Raw genomic sequence first — 16,942 nt, forward strand, 5'->3', positions numbered from 1 at the left:
TCAAATCATGTAACAGAAGTACATTGTATCTGATACTTTCAAATCATGTAACGGAATCGCAATGTATCTGATACTTTCAAATCATGTAACGGAATTACTTTGTATATGATACTTTCAAATCATGTAACGGAATCACATTGTATTTGATACTTTCAAATCATGTAACAGAAGTACATTGTATCTGATACTTTCAAATCATGTAAAGGAATCACATTGTATCTGATACTTTCAAATCATGTAACGGAATCACATTGTATTTGATACTTTCAAATCATGTCACTGAATCACATTGTATCTGATACTTTCAAATCATGTAACGGAATTACATTGTATCTGATACTTGCAATTATGTAACGGGGTCACATTGTATTTGATACTTTCAAATCATGTAACGGAATCACATTGTATCTTATACTTTAAAATCATGTAACGGGATAACATTGTATTTGATGCTTTCAAATCATGTCACAGAATCACATTGTATCTGATACTTTCAAATCATTTAACGGAATTACATTGTATCTTATACTTAAAATCATGTAACGGGATCACATGTACTTGATACCTTCAAATCATGTCACAGAATTACATTGTATATGATACATTAAAATCATATAACCGAATCACATTGTATTTGATACTTTCAAATCATGTTACGGAATCACATTCTATTTGATACTTTCAAATCACATTACAGAAATCATGTTACGGAATTATATTGTATTTGATACTTTCAAATTATGTTACGAAATTACATTGTATTTGATGCTTTAAAATCATGTTACGGAATCACATTGTATTTGATACTTTCAAATCATGTTACGGAATAACATTGTATTTGCTACTTTCAAATTATATTACGAAATCACATTGTATTTGCTACTTTCAAATCATGTTACGGAATCGCATTGTATTTGATACTTTCAAATCATGTAACGGAATCACATTGTATTTGATACTTTCAAATCATGTAACGGGATCACATTGTATTTGATACTTTCAAATCTTGTAACAGAAGTACATTGTATCCGATACTTTCAAATCATGTTACGGAATCACACTGTATTTGATACTTTTAAATCATGTAACGGAATCACATTGTATTTGATACTTTCAAATCATGTCGCTGAATCACATTGTATTTGATACTTTCAAATCATGTAACAGAAGTACATTGTATCTGATACTTTCAAATCATGTAACGGAATCACATTGTATTTGATACTTTCAAATCATGTCACAGAATTACATTGTATATGATACATTCAAATCATGTAACGGAATCACATTGTATTTGATACTTTCAAATCATGTTACGGAATCACATTGTATTTGATATTTTCAAATCATGTTACGGAATCACATTGTATTTGATACTTTCAAATCATGTCACAGAATCACATTTTATCTGATACTTGTAAATCATGTTACGGAATCACATTGTATTTGATACTTTCAAATTATGTTACGGAATCACATTGTATTTGTTACTTTCAAATCATGTAACGGAGTCACATTGTATTTGATACTTTCAAATCATGTAACGGAATCACATTGTATTTGATACTTTCAAATCATGTAACGAAATCACATTGTATCTGATACTTTAAATCATGTAACGGGATCACATTGTATTTGATACTTTCAAATCATGTCACTGAATCACATTGTATCTGATACTTTCAAATCATGTAACAGAAGTACATTGTATCTGATACTTTCAAATCATGTAACGGAATCACATTGTATTTGATACTTTCACATCATGTAACAGAAGTACATTGTATCTGATACTTTTAAATCATGTCACAGAATCACATTGTAGCTGATACTTTCAAATCATGTAACCGAATCACGTTGTATTTGATACTTTCAAATCATGTAACAGAGGTACATTGTATCTGATACTTTCAAATCATGTAACAGAAGTACATTGTATCTGATACTTTCAAATCATGTAACGGAATCACATTGTATCTGATACTTTCAAATCATGTAACGGAATCACATTGTATTTGATACTTTCAAATCATGTAACGGAATCACATTGTATCTGATACTTTAAATCATGTAACGGGATCACATTGTATTTGATACCTTCAAATCATGTTACAGAATCACATTGTATCTGATACTTTCAAATCATGTAACGGAATTACATTGTATCTGATACTTAAAATCATGTAACGGGATACATTGTATTTGATACTTTCAAATCATGTGACAGAATCACATTGTATATGATACTTTCAAATCACGTAATGGAATCTCATTGTATTTTATACTTTCAAATCATGTAACGGAATCATATTGTATTTGATACTTTAAAATCATGTAACGAAATCATATTGTATCTGATACTTTCAAATCATGTAACGGAATCACATTGTATCTGATACTTTCAAATCATGTAACGGAATCACACTGTATTTGATACTTTAAAATCATGTAACGGAATCATATTGTATTTGATGCTTTCAAATCATGTTACGGAATCACATTGTATTTGATACTTTCAAATCATGTAACAGAAGTACATTGTATCTGATACTTTCAAATCATGTAACGGAATTACATTGTATTTGATACTTTCAAATCATGTAACGGGGTCACATTGTATTTGATACTTTCAAATCATGTCACAGAATCACATTGTATCTGACACTTTCAAATCATGTAATGGAATCACATTGTATTTGACACTTTCAAATCATGTCACAGAATCACATTGTATCTGATACTTTCAAATCATGTAACGGAATCACATTGCATTTGATACTTTCAAATCATGTAATAGAAGTACATTGTATCTGATACTTTCAAATCATGTAACGGAATCACATTGTATCTGATACTTTTAAATCATGTAACGGAATCACAATGTATCTGATACTTTCAAATCATGTAACGGAATCACATTGTATCTGATACTTTAAAATCATATCTATCTGAGTCACCACAATCAATTGAAACTTGGAACTTCACTTCGGTTTCCTTACTTGCTTTCAACTTATTTGATTTTTTTTTGAAAATAATTACTCCACTCTCGTCATAAAACCGTTCATACGAATTCAGCGCCATCCCTCACGTTAACCAATCTTGCATCTTGCAACAAAACCTGTTGGCTTACACACGTAATATTAAAGAGTATTCAGTTAGTTATTTTGTTACTTTCAATAATGTAAAAAAAAACGGTTCATGTCGGAATCACACTATATCTGATCCGAATCATAACTATTTAAAACATGAACTTTTTCCATCTTCTTCTTGCAACCAAAATATTATATTATTCAGTCCTAAAAATATGTATTGACTTGATTGAATTCGATTTTAAACCGTCAAAAAAGATGTTTTCCTTTTTTCCGACACGTCAATCAAAAGCATGGCTAATTGTGATAATAATGTAAAGCTAAGACGTCATATAAACCTCTAATTCTGATACTGGTGATTTATAACACGTAATAATGGACGGTTCAGAACCCTTTATTATAATTATAATGACCCTGAATTTGTCACAAAATTGAATATACGTGCAGTAGTTTGCTATAGAAGAAAGAAACCGACCGTGTGGTTAATGAGTCGAGAATCAACGACGCTTGAAAGAAAATAGCATGCGAAAGCACGCTCATATGAAATTTTGCCAATGAAAGTGACCAAAACTTCTGACGTGAACGAATAATAATGGGGTTGTTATTTGAACTATGTTCACAAACGTGGTACAAACATTGTTTATTTCTGATGTATACACAATTTTCTCAGTGTGCTGCTCCAATCACTGCCCAGTTATTGCCTGATAACAGTACAGCATGTGGTACTGATCGACTACTGGGAACGCAGCGCTGCAATGCACAGTATTATATAATTGTATACACATTGTGATTTCGTTTGATATGCCTAATTATTCTACTAGAGACCGACAAATATTTTAGAATAATGCATGCGCAAAATTCGAACGAGCGTTGTGCACGACGACCACAGCCCTTAAGATAATGAAATGTGATCCTACTGTATATTTTTATGGCTTGTATCTCTCAACCGTAATTCAATTCTCTGATCCCATAATTATGTTTAATTGACACCACTTATTGAGTTAACCACAGAGTATATCATACTGAGATATCGTATATTGTTCTTAATTTGAAATGTGAATTATATAAGTAGTAAGTAAAACGGGGCATTGCAGTTTATTTTGAATATGCCTTAGTATTGTCAACTATGTCACCATGCGATGTAAATAGTACGATACAAGGTTACATGTTGCGCAAATATGTTAGTTTGCATCGCGTGGACACTACTAGCACAAGTAAAGACTAACGCTATAGTATATTTGGATTTTTGGTCGAAATGCCACGTGTTACTTTGGTAGGTGCGCCCTCACCGGTGACTGCACATCTCATCTGCAAGTTTTCTTGTTCAGCTGTCATCGGTATAACGTGCATGTTAATTAATTTTCCTTGTGAAATGCGAAAAAAATTGTTCGTGTGGAAGTAACCAAGAAGGTCTTAACTGGCCATTACTGATTACGAAGAGGCTAACGGTATACGTATTTAACGTCCGAGGCCTGCAGAGCGGCCATGCATTCACACAGCTCGCCGATTTGAAAATCGTTGGTTTTAATCCAAATGTTCGAATTAAAATGTCCGAATGTCACTGTTTAAAAAAATGTACAACCTTTGAATAGTGAGGGAACGTTGTGCTCTTTACTTGTGTTATGTGAGAACAAACCTTGTTCTGAAAAACGGGCTTCTCCTAGAAAACGGGCATTGTTAAGAAAAAAAGAAACTTCATTATAAACGCGTACTGTTCGGAACTAAGAAAAAGTACATTCCTAGTAAATGCTGAACAAAAACCGTCCGCTAGGGAAGGTTAGCTGTTAGAACAATAGCCAAAAAGTAGTAATGTTTTATTTAATATTTGCAATTGTCAGTTGCTCTCACATTGGGAGGGTAATATAATAATGTGTTTTATGGAGGGAGATAAAATCAGTTGATGTGATATGGGGAGGGCAATATTATCAGTTTTCGTTCTATGGGAAGGAAAATTTGATCATTTTTTTTCAATAGGGGGCAATGATAAATCAGTTCTATTTTGAGGGCAACATAATCAGTTTACGTTCTTAAAAGGATGGAAAATAATTAGTGTTCGTCCTATGGGGAGATTGGAACAATAGTGTTCTATAAAGGCAATATAATCAGTTGTTAATCATTCTATAGGGGAAAATAAAATATAAACACGAGTTATATTTATATATAAAAAATATGTTATTGAAAGTATAAATAAAATGGAATACGTACATCCATACACTATTCGTGAAGAATAAAACTGAAAACATCAATTTGGTTACGAATCCAACATGACAACATGGCATGTCTATTTTAAATTCGACTAGTTTTTAGACATTTAAAGCCTTGTGAGATACAAATAAATACAAATAAATACAAATAAATAATAAATAAAAAAAATACTCTGCGTAGAACCATATCTTAGAGTATGGCATGTATTGTCAAACGACGTCATAAGGTGACGTTATTGCAACTTACAAGATATATTACATTACATTTGTCATGCAAAATAAACCTAAGTATACATCATACGTCATACTAGTACGTCCTAGGTTACAGTTTGGTTATGCAAAATAATACACGGGGATACTCGACTTTGCGAGGTGATGATACCCAGTGTCATCGTACAAGATTTTCGTTTCTCACGTCGGTATATTCACAGCATTCTTAGCCATACACGTCATCACATGTCTAAGGTCATAGGCGTAGTGCAGTAAATATGAATTAGGTGAATGGTTGGCATTCAGATCATTGACACGTGAATGTCCTTGGATACTACGACGCTTTCGGTTGCGCGGTAGCGGCTTTCTTCCTGATGCTCATATAATTCTTCTACGTTGTAGCATAATTTCATCACCAACTCGGTCCTCGGAGAATATAAGTTTTTCCAATAAATAGTTCAACAATGTCCTTCTAGTTTTGGTGTTAAAATTTATTCATTGGTAACGTCGTATTTCAGTTCCTCACTATTATGGGATGTGACGTTTTCTGCAGTTGCGTCACACGCGCAGTGCTGGTAAGGGTCAATGTCTGTTACTGCAATAGTTACATGCCCGTGTACATTGTCAACGCCTTCAACATGTATTTCTAAATTGCAAGGTTGCTCCGATTTCTCGTTTTCGCCACTGGTTTCGCGAATCAAAAGGGACACACTCGACGACGAGATCTCACTTCTTACATCAGAAACACTGTTATTGCGTTGTAAAGTCGCCCCTGACCTATCAGCGACGACAGTCTCGTAGTCTGGTAGGTAGTTTGCACAATCAGTGCCCCATAATCCTTCAATAAAACTGTCTGATGACGCAATGATACCTTCTCGAACACAGTGGCAGTAAGAAGGCGGCAAATCACTGTCACCCTGCCTCGTTCCGGACGCTGAATAAAAAAATGAAAAATAACCAGGTTATCTTACAGCAGATTGTCACCTTGTATCACAGGCATTAAGAGATGATTCGTGAATACGAGGCCACAAAGTAAGGCACATTATTCTTTATTTCGCTATTTTGGCTGATAAGTAAAATCGCTAAATCAAATACACATAAACATGTAAAAGAACATTAGAACTCATTGTTTAGCTGCCGAATTCATGAAATTTAAAACCTAGTAAAGTTTCTCAAAACATTGAAATAGCGAAATTGAATGCCAGTGAAAATAATGGTTTTACAATAGTCTGATTCTCTGTCCCAATTCTAACGCTGGGGGCGGGTAAAAATATGGCTACCCTTTTTAACCACCCCCTTTGAAATTGGGATAAGAAACCATACTAAAATAATTAGCACAGCGCATAAGAACAAAATGAAATGCATAATTTGCAGTACAATTTGAATGATGCACTACATGTAATTTTTAGTATTGTTTTTTGATATTGTCACCTAATGAATATGTGCGTGACACGTAATATGAGTACATGTACTATATTATGATAAATTATAGACTGATTCGACCAACAATATTAAAAAATACACGTTTTTATCCATATTGCATTTTTTTTAAAAATAGCGCATATGTATAGAAGAGAGCAAGGAAGTAACATATTTCTATTTGTCCCCCACCTTGTATGACAGCTACATTTGTCCGTTGCATCATCGAATGACAAAAACATCCTTTTCTTTTACAGATGCTAACACTCAATACAGTTATGATAAAAATAAGAAGTATTGCGACAGATAAAATAAGAATCAATAGGTTGTTATTCTTTTCCAAATCTATTCCAAGGTAATTGCCAATATTTTCTTCCGGAGACTCGGTGTTCCTTCCTTTCGTATCTGCAATTGATTGGAAATACTAGTTATAGAAAACTGAAATATTCGCAACAATCGACATTTTCTTTGTTCTGTTCGCTGTCTACCCAGTGTCACAAGTCCGAATCACGTCGTAATCATAATGTTATTGCTACCTCACTAAAACTTTGTATTATAATAATAACTTATAAACCCTCGTCATTTACCCAAAATTTGCAAAGTCCATAAGAAAATCATATCATTCAACAAATCGTACTGTTTGGCGAAACTGGAAGCAACAACACAGATGAGAACTCATGCTAAAGCGAGAGGGTCGTCACTTGCGCACGCGGGGAATTGAGTCCCAACCGACGATAACAACCACGCAAAAAACGCAAAGGCTCATGGATAGACGTTTGTTTGTGAACAATGAAACGCTATCATGGCCATCTGACGCATGCGCAGGTGATGACTCCCCCGCTTTAATAATTTGCAAAAATAATTGCACTATTCTAGAATGATATCCGCCGGTTAATAAGGTCCAACTCGCTATAAATACGCAGTGCATATTTACAAAACGAATCGTACCTTTTCAAAATCGTCATTCTCATGGAAACCCCATGTCCCTGTACCGCACAATATTATATTCTGTCCAAACATTAACATGACTAAATGTTAATAAAATTGTTGTCCAACTTAAAGGGAGTTTTTGTCAGATAAATGAGTATTTCTATGTTATAAAATAAATAAATATATGCGTGATGCTATCAGTAGTGCCTTACACGCTCACGTTATGTGATTCTGTGACGCCAAATTGAAACATGCGGCGAACAAGAAAATACGTTCCGAGTTAATTTCTGCTTTAAAATGTTATTAGACTAGTAGACTAATATTTGAGCAAGATTCTACAGATGGATTCGGAGAGGTCTACATTGTAAATGTATATTAACAAATTATTCCATCATTTAAGGGCACGCCATCATCGAGTACGAAAGTGGTGTCGCAAATGATTATACTAGTGTTAATTAATTAGAAGATTTCAAATATATGCCTGGAGACAAATTAAAATTAATTAGTTGGTATACAATTAGATCCAATTATCGCTCACTAATTATCAGCGACAAAGCCCCGTCGACTGGAAACTAATCAACACTGACGTAAGTCAATCTTTCGGCTAACCACGTAAGAAAAATGTCATTTTTTTCCTCGCGAAATCAAAATTTCTAAATTTAATAATTAAATTGAGATAGACTCAACTATTTTAAAATAATACTTACAATCGTTGTTTTTAATCACAATATCGAAATAACTGCGGCTAATTAAGGATTGATTAAATTAAATATGTAAATTATTCTTTGAGCTCAATCAAAGTGTTTGTTTTATGAATATTTACTTAATTTTATAAGTGACCGTTTTAACCTTGCAATAAACAATGCAGGTCATCTATCATGTAACTAGGTCGACTGCAGCACTACTGGATATATACAGGAGTCATTGAAAGGTCGTGTTTATCGAGCTTCCAGTCTGCTCAAATATTAACATCATAATAAAACTAGGGTGTGTAAGACAAATATTTCGCCACTTCGCATTTTTTTTATTATTTTCATTTCAGTCTTACATTCTCGAAACCTCGCCGAGAATTAATGGCGGGTTCATCCAGTGGAAACCAGTTACAATAGTGGCGGTATTATTATAATGTATTCGAAGGAGGCGGAGACGTAGTTCAGACCGGTTGATATCCGGGTTGATATTACCACAGTGCCTCTGTGAAATATGTTACCGTTTGTTTGGGAAACGTTGGAAACCATCAATATACCATCGATGCATTTGCATTTATATTGACTTTGACCTAACACGAATATCTTGAATTTATCGGCGAATGAAACTGAGGCCTTTAAAGGCTGCGTTACAATTCATGGGGCTTATTCGCCGAGGATACATATAAACAGCTGATAATAACCGACCGAGTATGGATTTACATAATAAATGACAATGAATTAATATAGTATTTTTTCCAGGCTGAACTCGTACATCTGTTATAAAAAAAATACGTTAAAGCATGGAGCTCCATGGTTAAACATTAAGAGCCTTACCGGATATTCGCTGCCCCAGGCATAGCGTGATATTTGTAAACAAAGCCGTCGCCATGAACTGCCACCACCATACGTATCTCAAATTAATGCACATCGTCATGTGCGGAGCAACAATTTTCAAATTTTCTTCGTACGTATTCACGAAATATAACTTCCACCTTGGTTACGTCCTAGCCGTGAAGTAGAAATCGCCTTACTGTCACTCGTGTTCTCTTGTTACCTTGCTTGATTCAGTCGATAGTTCATTGATCGAACCAGATAGAACTGGATTGCATATATGCCGCGTTCAAATATTACGCAAGGAAAATGGAATGTGACGCCTCTGCGGGCACGTTTAATGAACTTCCCGCTCATTATGTTGTTGTTGATAACCGATGTTAATTGATTATCGCGCCACAGCTGTTTACCAACATGTTTAACCCCCTGCGGGAGGTGTTTCCCTTGCCCATTGCGTAGGACGAGTAATTGGGTCAGCTATGCTTTCAGTAGACATGCGTACACTTCAAGTTATCTCTACCGGCCGCGTACACTACTATCTCTGTCCAGGTGTGTAACAATACTCCAAAAAGATAGAAACTAATCAGGAATTTAGTCTTTCAGTTTTGAAGTGATAAATACAGCCGCGATAGCTCCAAGTGGAACTGTGACGTCAGTCAGCAACAATGAAGAAGGTGGTACAAAAGGTGTGAATTTCCCTTTTCTTTAGAAATCCCTGAAGGTAAAACTAACTTGAGTAAACTGGTGACTCCTCGCCAGTACACACTGGTATAGGAAATGACGTCATGTTGTCCATAGATTATAATTGTACTTCCATGTGAACCAGTGATCAGAGGAACAGCGATTTCGTGTGACCACTGTGGCTATTTTTTACCTTAATTTTGTGACGAATTATACTAGTATTACTCCAGACGGTGTAATTGTTGTTATCTACTTCCACAATTTCATGATCACATCATCGATTTCTTATTTTCAGTAATTTATATACTAGTAATAGAAAAAAAATCAATTGGCTGGTGAAGCGAGTGGTGAAGATGCGATTCTTTATTAGTTCTTCCATGTTTTTTTTTAAATACGTATTTAAATATTAAATTATGTCGGCGGTCAACCGGAATGTACGTGAATCCATGTACGTAAAATATTGTATTAATAATTAATTTTTCATGTATTTATTTATTTCAAGAGCCCAATAACATTAATGCGACGGATGGGTTCGTGGTGGCAGATTTTGGCTTTCCAGACCTTGGGTCATCTGTTGTACTCTCCTTCAAGTTGCCTCGCTTAAAGTTAACAACACACTTCTTTACAGTGGAATAAGAAGGGGAGTCCTCACCAAGAGTCGTGATCATGTCTTCGTCGATTTCTTTGGGAGTCACCCCCTTTTATAGAGATACTTGATCACAGCACGAGCTTCTGTCTGGTCCATTTTGTGATTTTCGCCTCACCTGCTGATTTTAAATGGGCACCACGCGGTACGTGCTAATTAATGAGTACCTACATTTGCATTTCTATAGGTAGTGACATTATAGTATAAAGTACGTATAAAGTTATACCCCAGAATAGGAGTTCCGCCCCTTGTTTTATGGTGAGGCCGAGAACTTATTGATCACCTCTCGTAACTCACTAAGCTTACAGATAAGATACTGAATTGTACGAATTACGAAAATCGAGTTATAAAACCACTAAACCAACCAATCAAACAACTTGTTCTAAATCGCGAACAAACCAGTCAGCAACTTGGGGAGCACTATTGTTGTTTTGGTGTTCGTAGCAATATGGCAGTAACTGACAGTAAGCGATGACAGTGACTGCAATCTTTTCCAATTTTTATTGCGCAGAATGTTGCATTGGCGGCTGTACATCCAGCGGACCCACTCATGTAATCTCGAACGACCAATGATTATCTCGACATCACTAATAGAATGTCTAGAATGTACTGGTTCTAATCAAATCAATTTATTCAAATCAAATTTATTCTGCATGTTATTTGTGACTTCAGAGATTTGAATCGCGCATGTCCATTTAGTCATTGTAAGTGCACGTTCACTACACGCTATTTTATAGCTGTCCTTTGGGGGGGGGCAGTGAATGCTGGCGTAAGTCACAGGCGCTCGGCACGTTTCTTGTATACTGTAAAATACTTTATTTCAGCTGGAATTAATTTTCGCTGAAGAGCTTATTTGGTGTTTTGTATGGATTTTATTTCCACTTAATCAACCCTTTCGGCGAAAATATTGAAATTAAATTCCGAGAAAAAAATAAAAAGTATCTAAAGTAGGGTCTGATTCGTAGTCGCTAGTACATGTACGTCTCGCAATTTGAATATCCAGAGTTATGAGGGAACCAGGATTGTCATTGCATATTACAGCGTATGACACGGTGAGAGTGTGTACAAATTCTCAGCAGTCGATGGGTTGGTGTGGCTGGTTAACACAGTCAGCTTGCGCAAACGTGATAATAAAATAAATACGATATTTACTATATGGGGGGCCGCCATCTTGAATGACGCATAAAACTAAATAAGAGACAAGTTGTGAAACGCGTTTTTCAGATTCCTACAAATCAGGATAAAAATACCAATCTTTCACAAAAATACGGTCCGTTGGGGTTATATTAAGCCAACCGATAACAAAATTCGGCCGAATTCGTCTTTTTTTGTGTGGAAAAATCCCTTGCATACGAACACCTAATTACGCGAAGAACATAGAACACTAAGCCGGGGTATTTGAAACTAAAAATTGACATTCCAGCACAGCAGCCAATCAGCGACGGCCTAACGCTTAGATGACAACGTAACATGCAATACTGACACAAAACCACAAAGAGTCTGCAACTGTTTCAATTCATCGCTTGGAGGTTTGCCAGCAATGAGACAACTGAGAGGCGGCGCTTTAAACCAGAGACCAACAACTTTGCCAGAGACCAACAAGATTCATCTTTCTCTTCTACAAATATGCATGGAACGATTGCGTAATTGAGGTAGTCAGAGACAGGCTGAGGCTGATTCACAAGAGATAACAAACATATGTATGTATGTTACGCAACGGGGGAAAAGCTGCATTCCCTATGACCATTAGCTGATGTGATACACTTCTGTACAGTTTACACATGAAGACAGCCATGTCTGATTCGCCTTTCAGTCAGGAGTCTATACACATCAAGTGTAGAATTCTAGTGCACGCCTAGTGTTTTAATCAGCTATTTTTTGCCATGTCTCGCAATGTCAAAATCTTCTTGGCCTATTGGTCACCAGGTCATCAGGTATGGGCGAGAGACATGAGAAGTTGTGTAGAATTATAGGTTGTACCCCTTCCTACTTGGGATTTAGAAACTAGATATTTTGTTCGCAGCTTCAGACAAATTACCAACCTCCTAAGCGAACTTCTGTAATCTGTCCAAGGGTTTCAGTGAATATAGATAGATAGATAGATAGAATTTTTTATTTGGAACGTACCAATGAAAACTTGAGTAAAGTCCAAAAATAACAATAACAAAACAAAACATTCAGAACAACACAAACTTTCAGTATTAATACATATCAAGAATATAGAAAATAAATTTTGCAAAAATGCTAAGAATGAAAAAATCATTACTTGAAACAATAATAGGAAATAATTCATCCATGCTAAAATCTTCCAGCTTTGGGGCATAGATGTATAAAGCTGCAAGGAATCTAGATCTTTGTTCTTTGATTTGACAATTATTACAATATAAAATGTAATGTTTCTCATCCCATACTTCATTGCATTCATGGAGATTACATAGCCTGTTTTCCTTCAAAATGCCTTTATGTCTACCGGATTCAATGGGAAGAAAATGTGCAGAAGTTCTAAATTTAGTATAAGCTATTCTATGATTTTTATTTTTAATTTTTTCCAAATAATGTTCAAATTCAAAATTTTCTTTAGCACACCTGTAAAAGTCAAGCTTACAATTGTTCAACAAATTGTTTTTCCACTTCATACGGTACAAACATTTGAGCTTCTCTTTAAAAATATCACAAAAATTGTTCTGATGTGGGTCTGAATTAGTTAAATCTGTTATGACTAGTAATTTTTGTATAAAGTTAAGCCATGGGTCATGCACAAGAGTTTTGGATTCTTCATAGGCTGCATCAATGATAGAATTGTTTGTTTTTTTACATACTAGTCTTTGATAATATTTCATAACTGAAACACAGATATCCAATATAAGTGGATATTGACCTAATTCACCTCTACATGGGTCATTAGATGCCTTCCTGTGCACACCCAGAACTCTTTTACAGAATTTAATATGAAGTTTTTCTGGAATTAATTTATCTGAGAAAAGTTTTGTTTCAAAATTGCAATTGTCAACTGTACATTTATTTTTACCAGACCCCTTGTAGATGTTCAGCATAACCCCTCCCCACACATCAGCCCCATATAAAGCTGTGGGTTTGATAATAGAGTTAAATAGTTTTTTAGCCAGACTAACAGAATAACATTCCTCACTGATCCAAAGCATTTTGTACATCTTGAACAGTGCTTTCTGTGCTTTGTCTTGTAGCCTAGACATAGCATTATGAAACTTACCATTTGTTTGAAAAACAATGCCAAGGTAATTATAATAATTAACACACTGTAATTTAGTGGCGTCCAAATAAAACTGAAATTTGTTTTCTAAGTTTTTACCTAGTCTATTAAAAATAATGATTTTGCTTTTGTTAATATTTACTTTTAAATGCCAATTGTCACAGTAATTTTGGACTGCATCAATGCACTTTTGTAACCCCTCTTGGGTTGTAGAAAATATATTGTGGGAAACTGTTTTTGTTTATTTTTCCCGTCGGGCGGACAGCGTCACTCTCTATGTTTATGTTCATACTTATCTTATACTCTATTTATGTTTAATCTTAATTATTGTAATCCTGTTAATTGATTTAATTAATCCCTGACACCTGGTCAGCGCAATGTATTGTTTTGGCGGCACCTCTCATGTGCGCTATATAATGCGTGATCATTTGCAGAATAAATCAGAGTTCTTTCAACCATCAATCGAACGTCTCTATGTGATATCGTCTTTCCCGACCGATGTATTTCCCCTACCACATATATCTCAACTTGATCTGATCACTGAGGTAATGATCTTCGGTGATTCTAGTTATTACTGGGTAATATTATTTCCGAATTTTGTAAAGATCGAGTAATGCCAAAGCTTTTCATTCAATATCTGTTTATTGATATGATGTGAGATATGTATTACTTCTCTATGTGAGTTGATTATTGAACTAGAGTGCGATTTAAGTCAATATTCTAGATTGACAACATCGAAGAAAATGTCACTTGTTCACAGTTCACCGGTTATCACGCCCTCTTGCGGTGACAGCTGCTAACTGTGACGTCCTTCTTTTATGGGCCCACGAGTAAAACATACTCTGGCTCGCGAGAATGTGTATCATACGATTGGTTCTACAACTTATACAAATATTCACTTCAGCACAAGTACATATAAAATTGTGTTGACTTTCATATTAGAATATATTCCTCCATTCACCTGCGCATTGTGCGTTGTGGGGGCGGACATCCGGGCATTTTCACCGCCTGGCAACCCGCGGCGGTGAAAACAAAGAAAACGGTACTTTGGGATGATTGTTGAGACTCCTCTGAACAGTGTAACAAGATTAGCCCTACGTGTGTAACATATATAAATTTGGTTGTTTGGGATTACTTCAAAGTTGAGTTTGTGTTGTTTTCTCGAATTTTCACCGGCTCGACCGGCGTTCCACAGCAGCGCGCACAGTGCCCGTAGTGTGTGTGCATGTACAGTGGTAAGCGTCGTAGCAACGTGGAACGTCTGTGACGTAGCTCCGCCCCCGAGGATACGATATACACTATAGACACGCATTCCTTGCGGTTCGCCACGCTATGACACTCACAGAAATTATTACCATGCAGTGCAGTAACACTATTTATTCACACTTGAGATTACCAACTACTTGACTAGAGTAAATACAATGAACACATTATCTTGCCAGTACTAAACTGACTATCCAGGGTAGTATATGATTTATAGCAAAATAATTTAATATAAAGATTGTTCTAGCCAGAGATTCGAACCAAATTTTAACAAAATATTTAAAATAACAAGTATCGTAATAATAATATAGACTAGTAGCAGAGATGCCAACCTATAAGTCCACATTGAGTAATATAGTGTAACATGGTAGGTATATGGTGTAACAGAGTGGATAATACGGTGTAACTAGTGAGTAATATGATGTAACAGGGTGGAAGGTATGGTTTAACAGGTAGGAAATATGCTGTAACAAAGTGGGTAATATGGTGTGACTGTTTGTTTTTTGTTTTTTTGTATTTATAAACTTTTATTGGAGTTTGCACTGAAATTAACATCTTACATACCTGGTTTGCACATTACAAATTGCAATTAATCTATATATTGTGAAGTGGATTGGGTAACATTTTTCATAAAATATCCCCATTTCTTGTTATGAGAAGTCAACTTATTCCGTCGGACAGCAATGAAGTACTCTAGTGTGACTGGGTTGGTAATACGGTGTAACAAGGTGGGTAATATCACAGGGAGCCCAGAAACTATAATCAACTGTAGTACGCAGTGTTTATGAGCGGGGGGGGGTGGTTATCGGCTGGTATCTAGTGTAAGAAATAGACAAGGGATGAAGGCTCCAGCCAGCTCACATTTTTTAAACTCGAAAAAACAGACGAAAAGAATGAAAAATAAAATCTAAAAAAAATACCAGGTTGAAGAATATTAGTTGCTCCTTCAAATTTTGCCAAAGCCTTGCCTACATTTTACCGATATCTGCAGAATAAATAAAGAAAACTACACAAATTGACTCCATTTAGGAATTCCTAACGGTTTGCCCGACCGCACGGCAAAGTTTGGAGGCGTGGCCTGTAGCATTTGGCAATAACCAATCACAAGACTGGTTACGAACTAGTTGAACAAGGCTAACCGGAGTCGTGACCTCGATGTGGTTCGTAACTAGTCTTGTGATTGGTTGTTGACAAATGCTGAACAGGCCACGCCTTCAACTGTGCCACGCGTTCGGGCAAACCGTTAGGAATTCCTAAATGGAGTAAATTTGTGTAGTTTTCTTGATTTATTCTGCAGATATCGGTAAAATGTAGACAATGCTTTGGCGAAATTTGAAGGAGCAACTAATATTCTTCAACCTGGTATTTTTTTTATATTTTATTTTTCATTCTTTTCGTCTGTAATTTCGAGTTTAAAAAATGTGAGCTGGCTGGAGCCTTCATCCCTTGTCTATTTCTTACACTAGATACCAGCCGATAACCCCCCCCCCCCCCCGCTCATAGAGACTGCGTATTACAGTTGATTATAGTTTCTGGGCTCCCTGTGGTAATATGGTGTAACAAGGTGGGTAATATGGTGTAACAGGGTGGGTAATATGGTATAACTGGGCTAGTAATATTAGTAATATGGTGTAACTGGGTTGGTAATGTGGTGTAACTGGGTTAGTAATATGGTATAACTGGGTTAGTAATATGGTGTAACTGGGTTAGTAATATGGTGTAACTGGGTGGGTAATATGGTGTAACAAGGT

General features: G+C 35.6%; 1 protein-coding gene and 1 long non-coding RNA gene across 2 annotated transcripts; one reads left to right on the forward strand and one right to left on the reverse strand.

The window, feature by feature from the left end:
* Positions 1–5,237: 5,237 nt before the first annotated feature.
* LOC100370529 (uncharacterized) lies at positions 5,238–9,748 on the reverse strand. The gene is made up of 3 exons (XM_002739527.4): positions 9,376–9,748; positions 7,115–7,327; positions 5,238–6,437 (listed from the first exon to the last, which is right to left on the reverse strand). The coding sequence occupies exons 1-3, from the start codon at positions 9,473–9,475 to the stop codon at positions 5,995–5,997; spliced, it is 756 nt and encodes a 251-aa protein (XP_002739573.1). The 5' UTR covers positions 9,476–9,748; the 3' UTR covers positions 5,238–5,994.
* Positions 9,749–9,917: 169 nt separating this feature from the next.
* Positions 9,918–14,390, forward strand: LOC146747707 (uncharacterized). Its single transcript, XR_014928975.1, has 2 exons — positions 9,918–10,058; positions 10,556–14,390. It is a non-coding gene; the product is annotated as an uncharacterized LOC146747707 (long non-coding RNA).
* The last annotated feature ends 2,552 nt before the right edge of the window (positions 14,391–16,942 follow it).

The sequence above is a fragment of the Saccoglossus kowalevskii genome, chromosome 3, assembly GCF_978046115.1.
Source record: "Saccoglossus kowalevskii chromosome 3, keSacKowa6.1, whole genome shotgun sequence".
Taxonomy (NCBI): domain Eukaryota; kingdom Metazoa; phylum Hemichordata; class Enteropneusta; family Harrimaniidae; genus Saccoglossus; species Saccoglossus kowalevskii.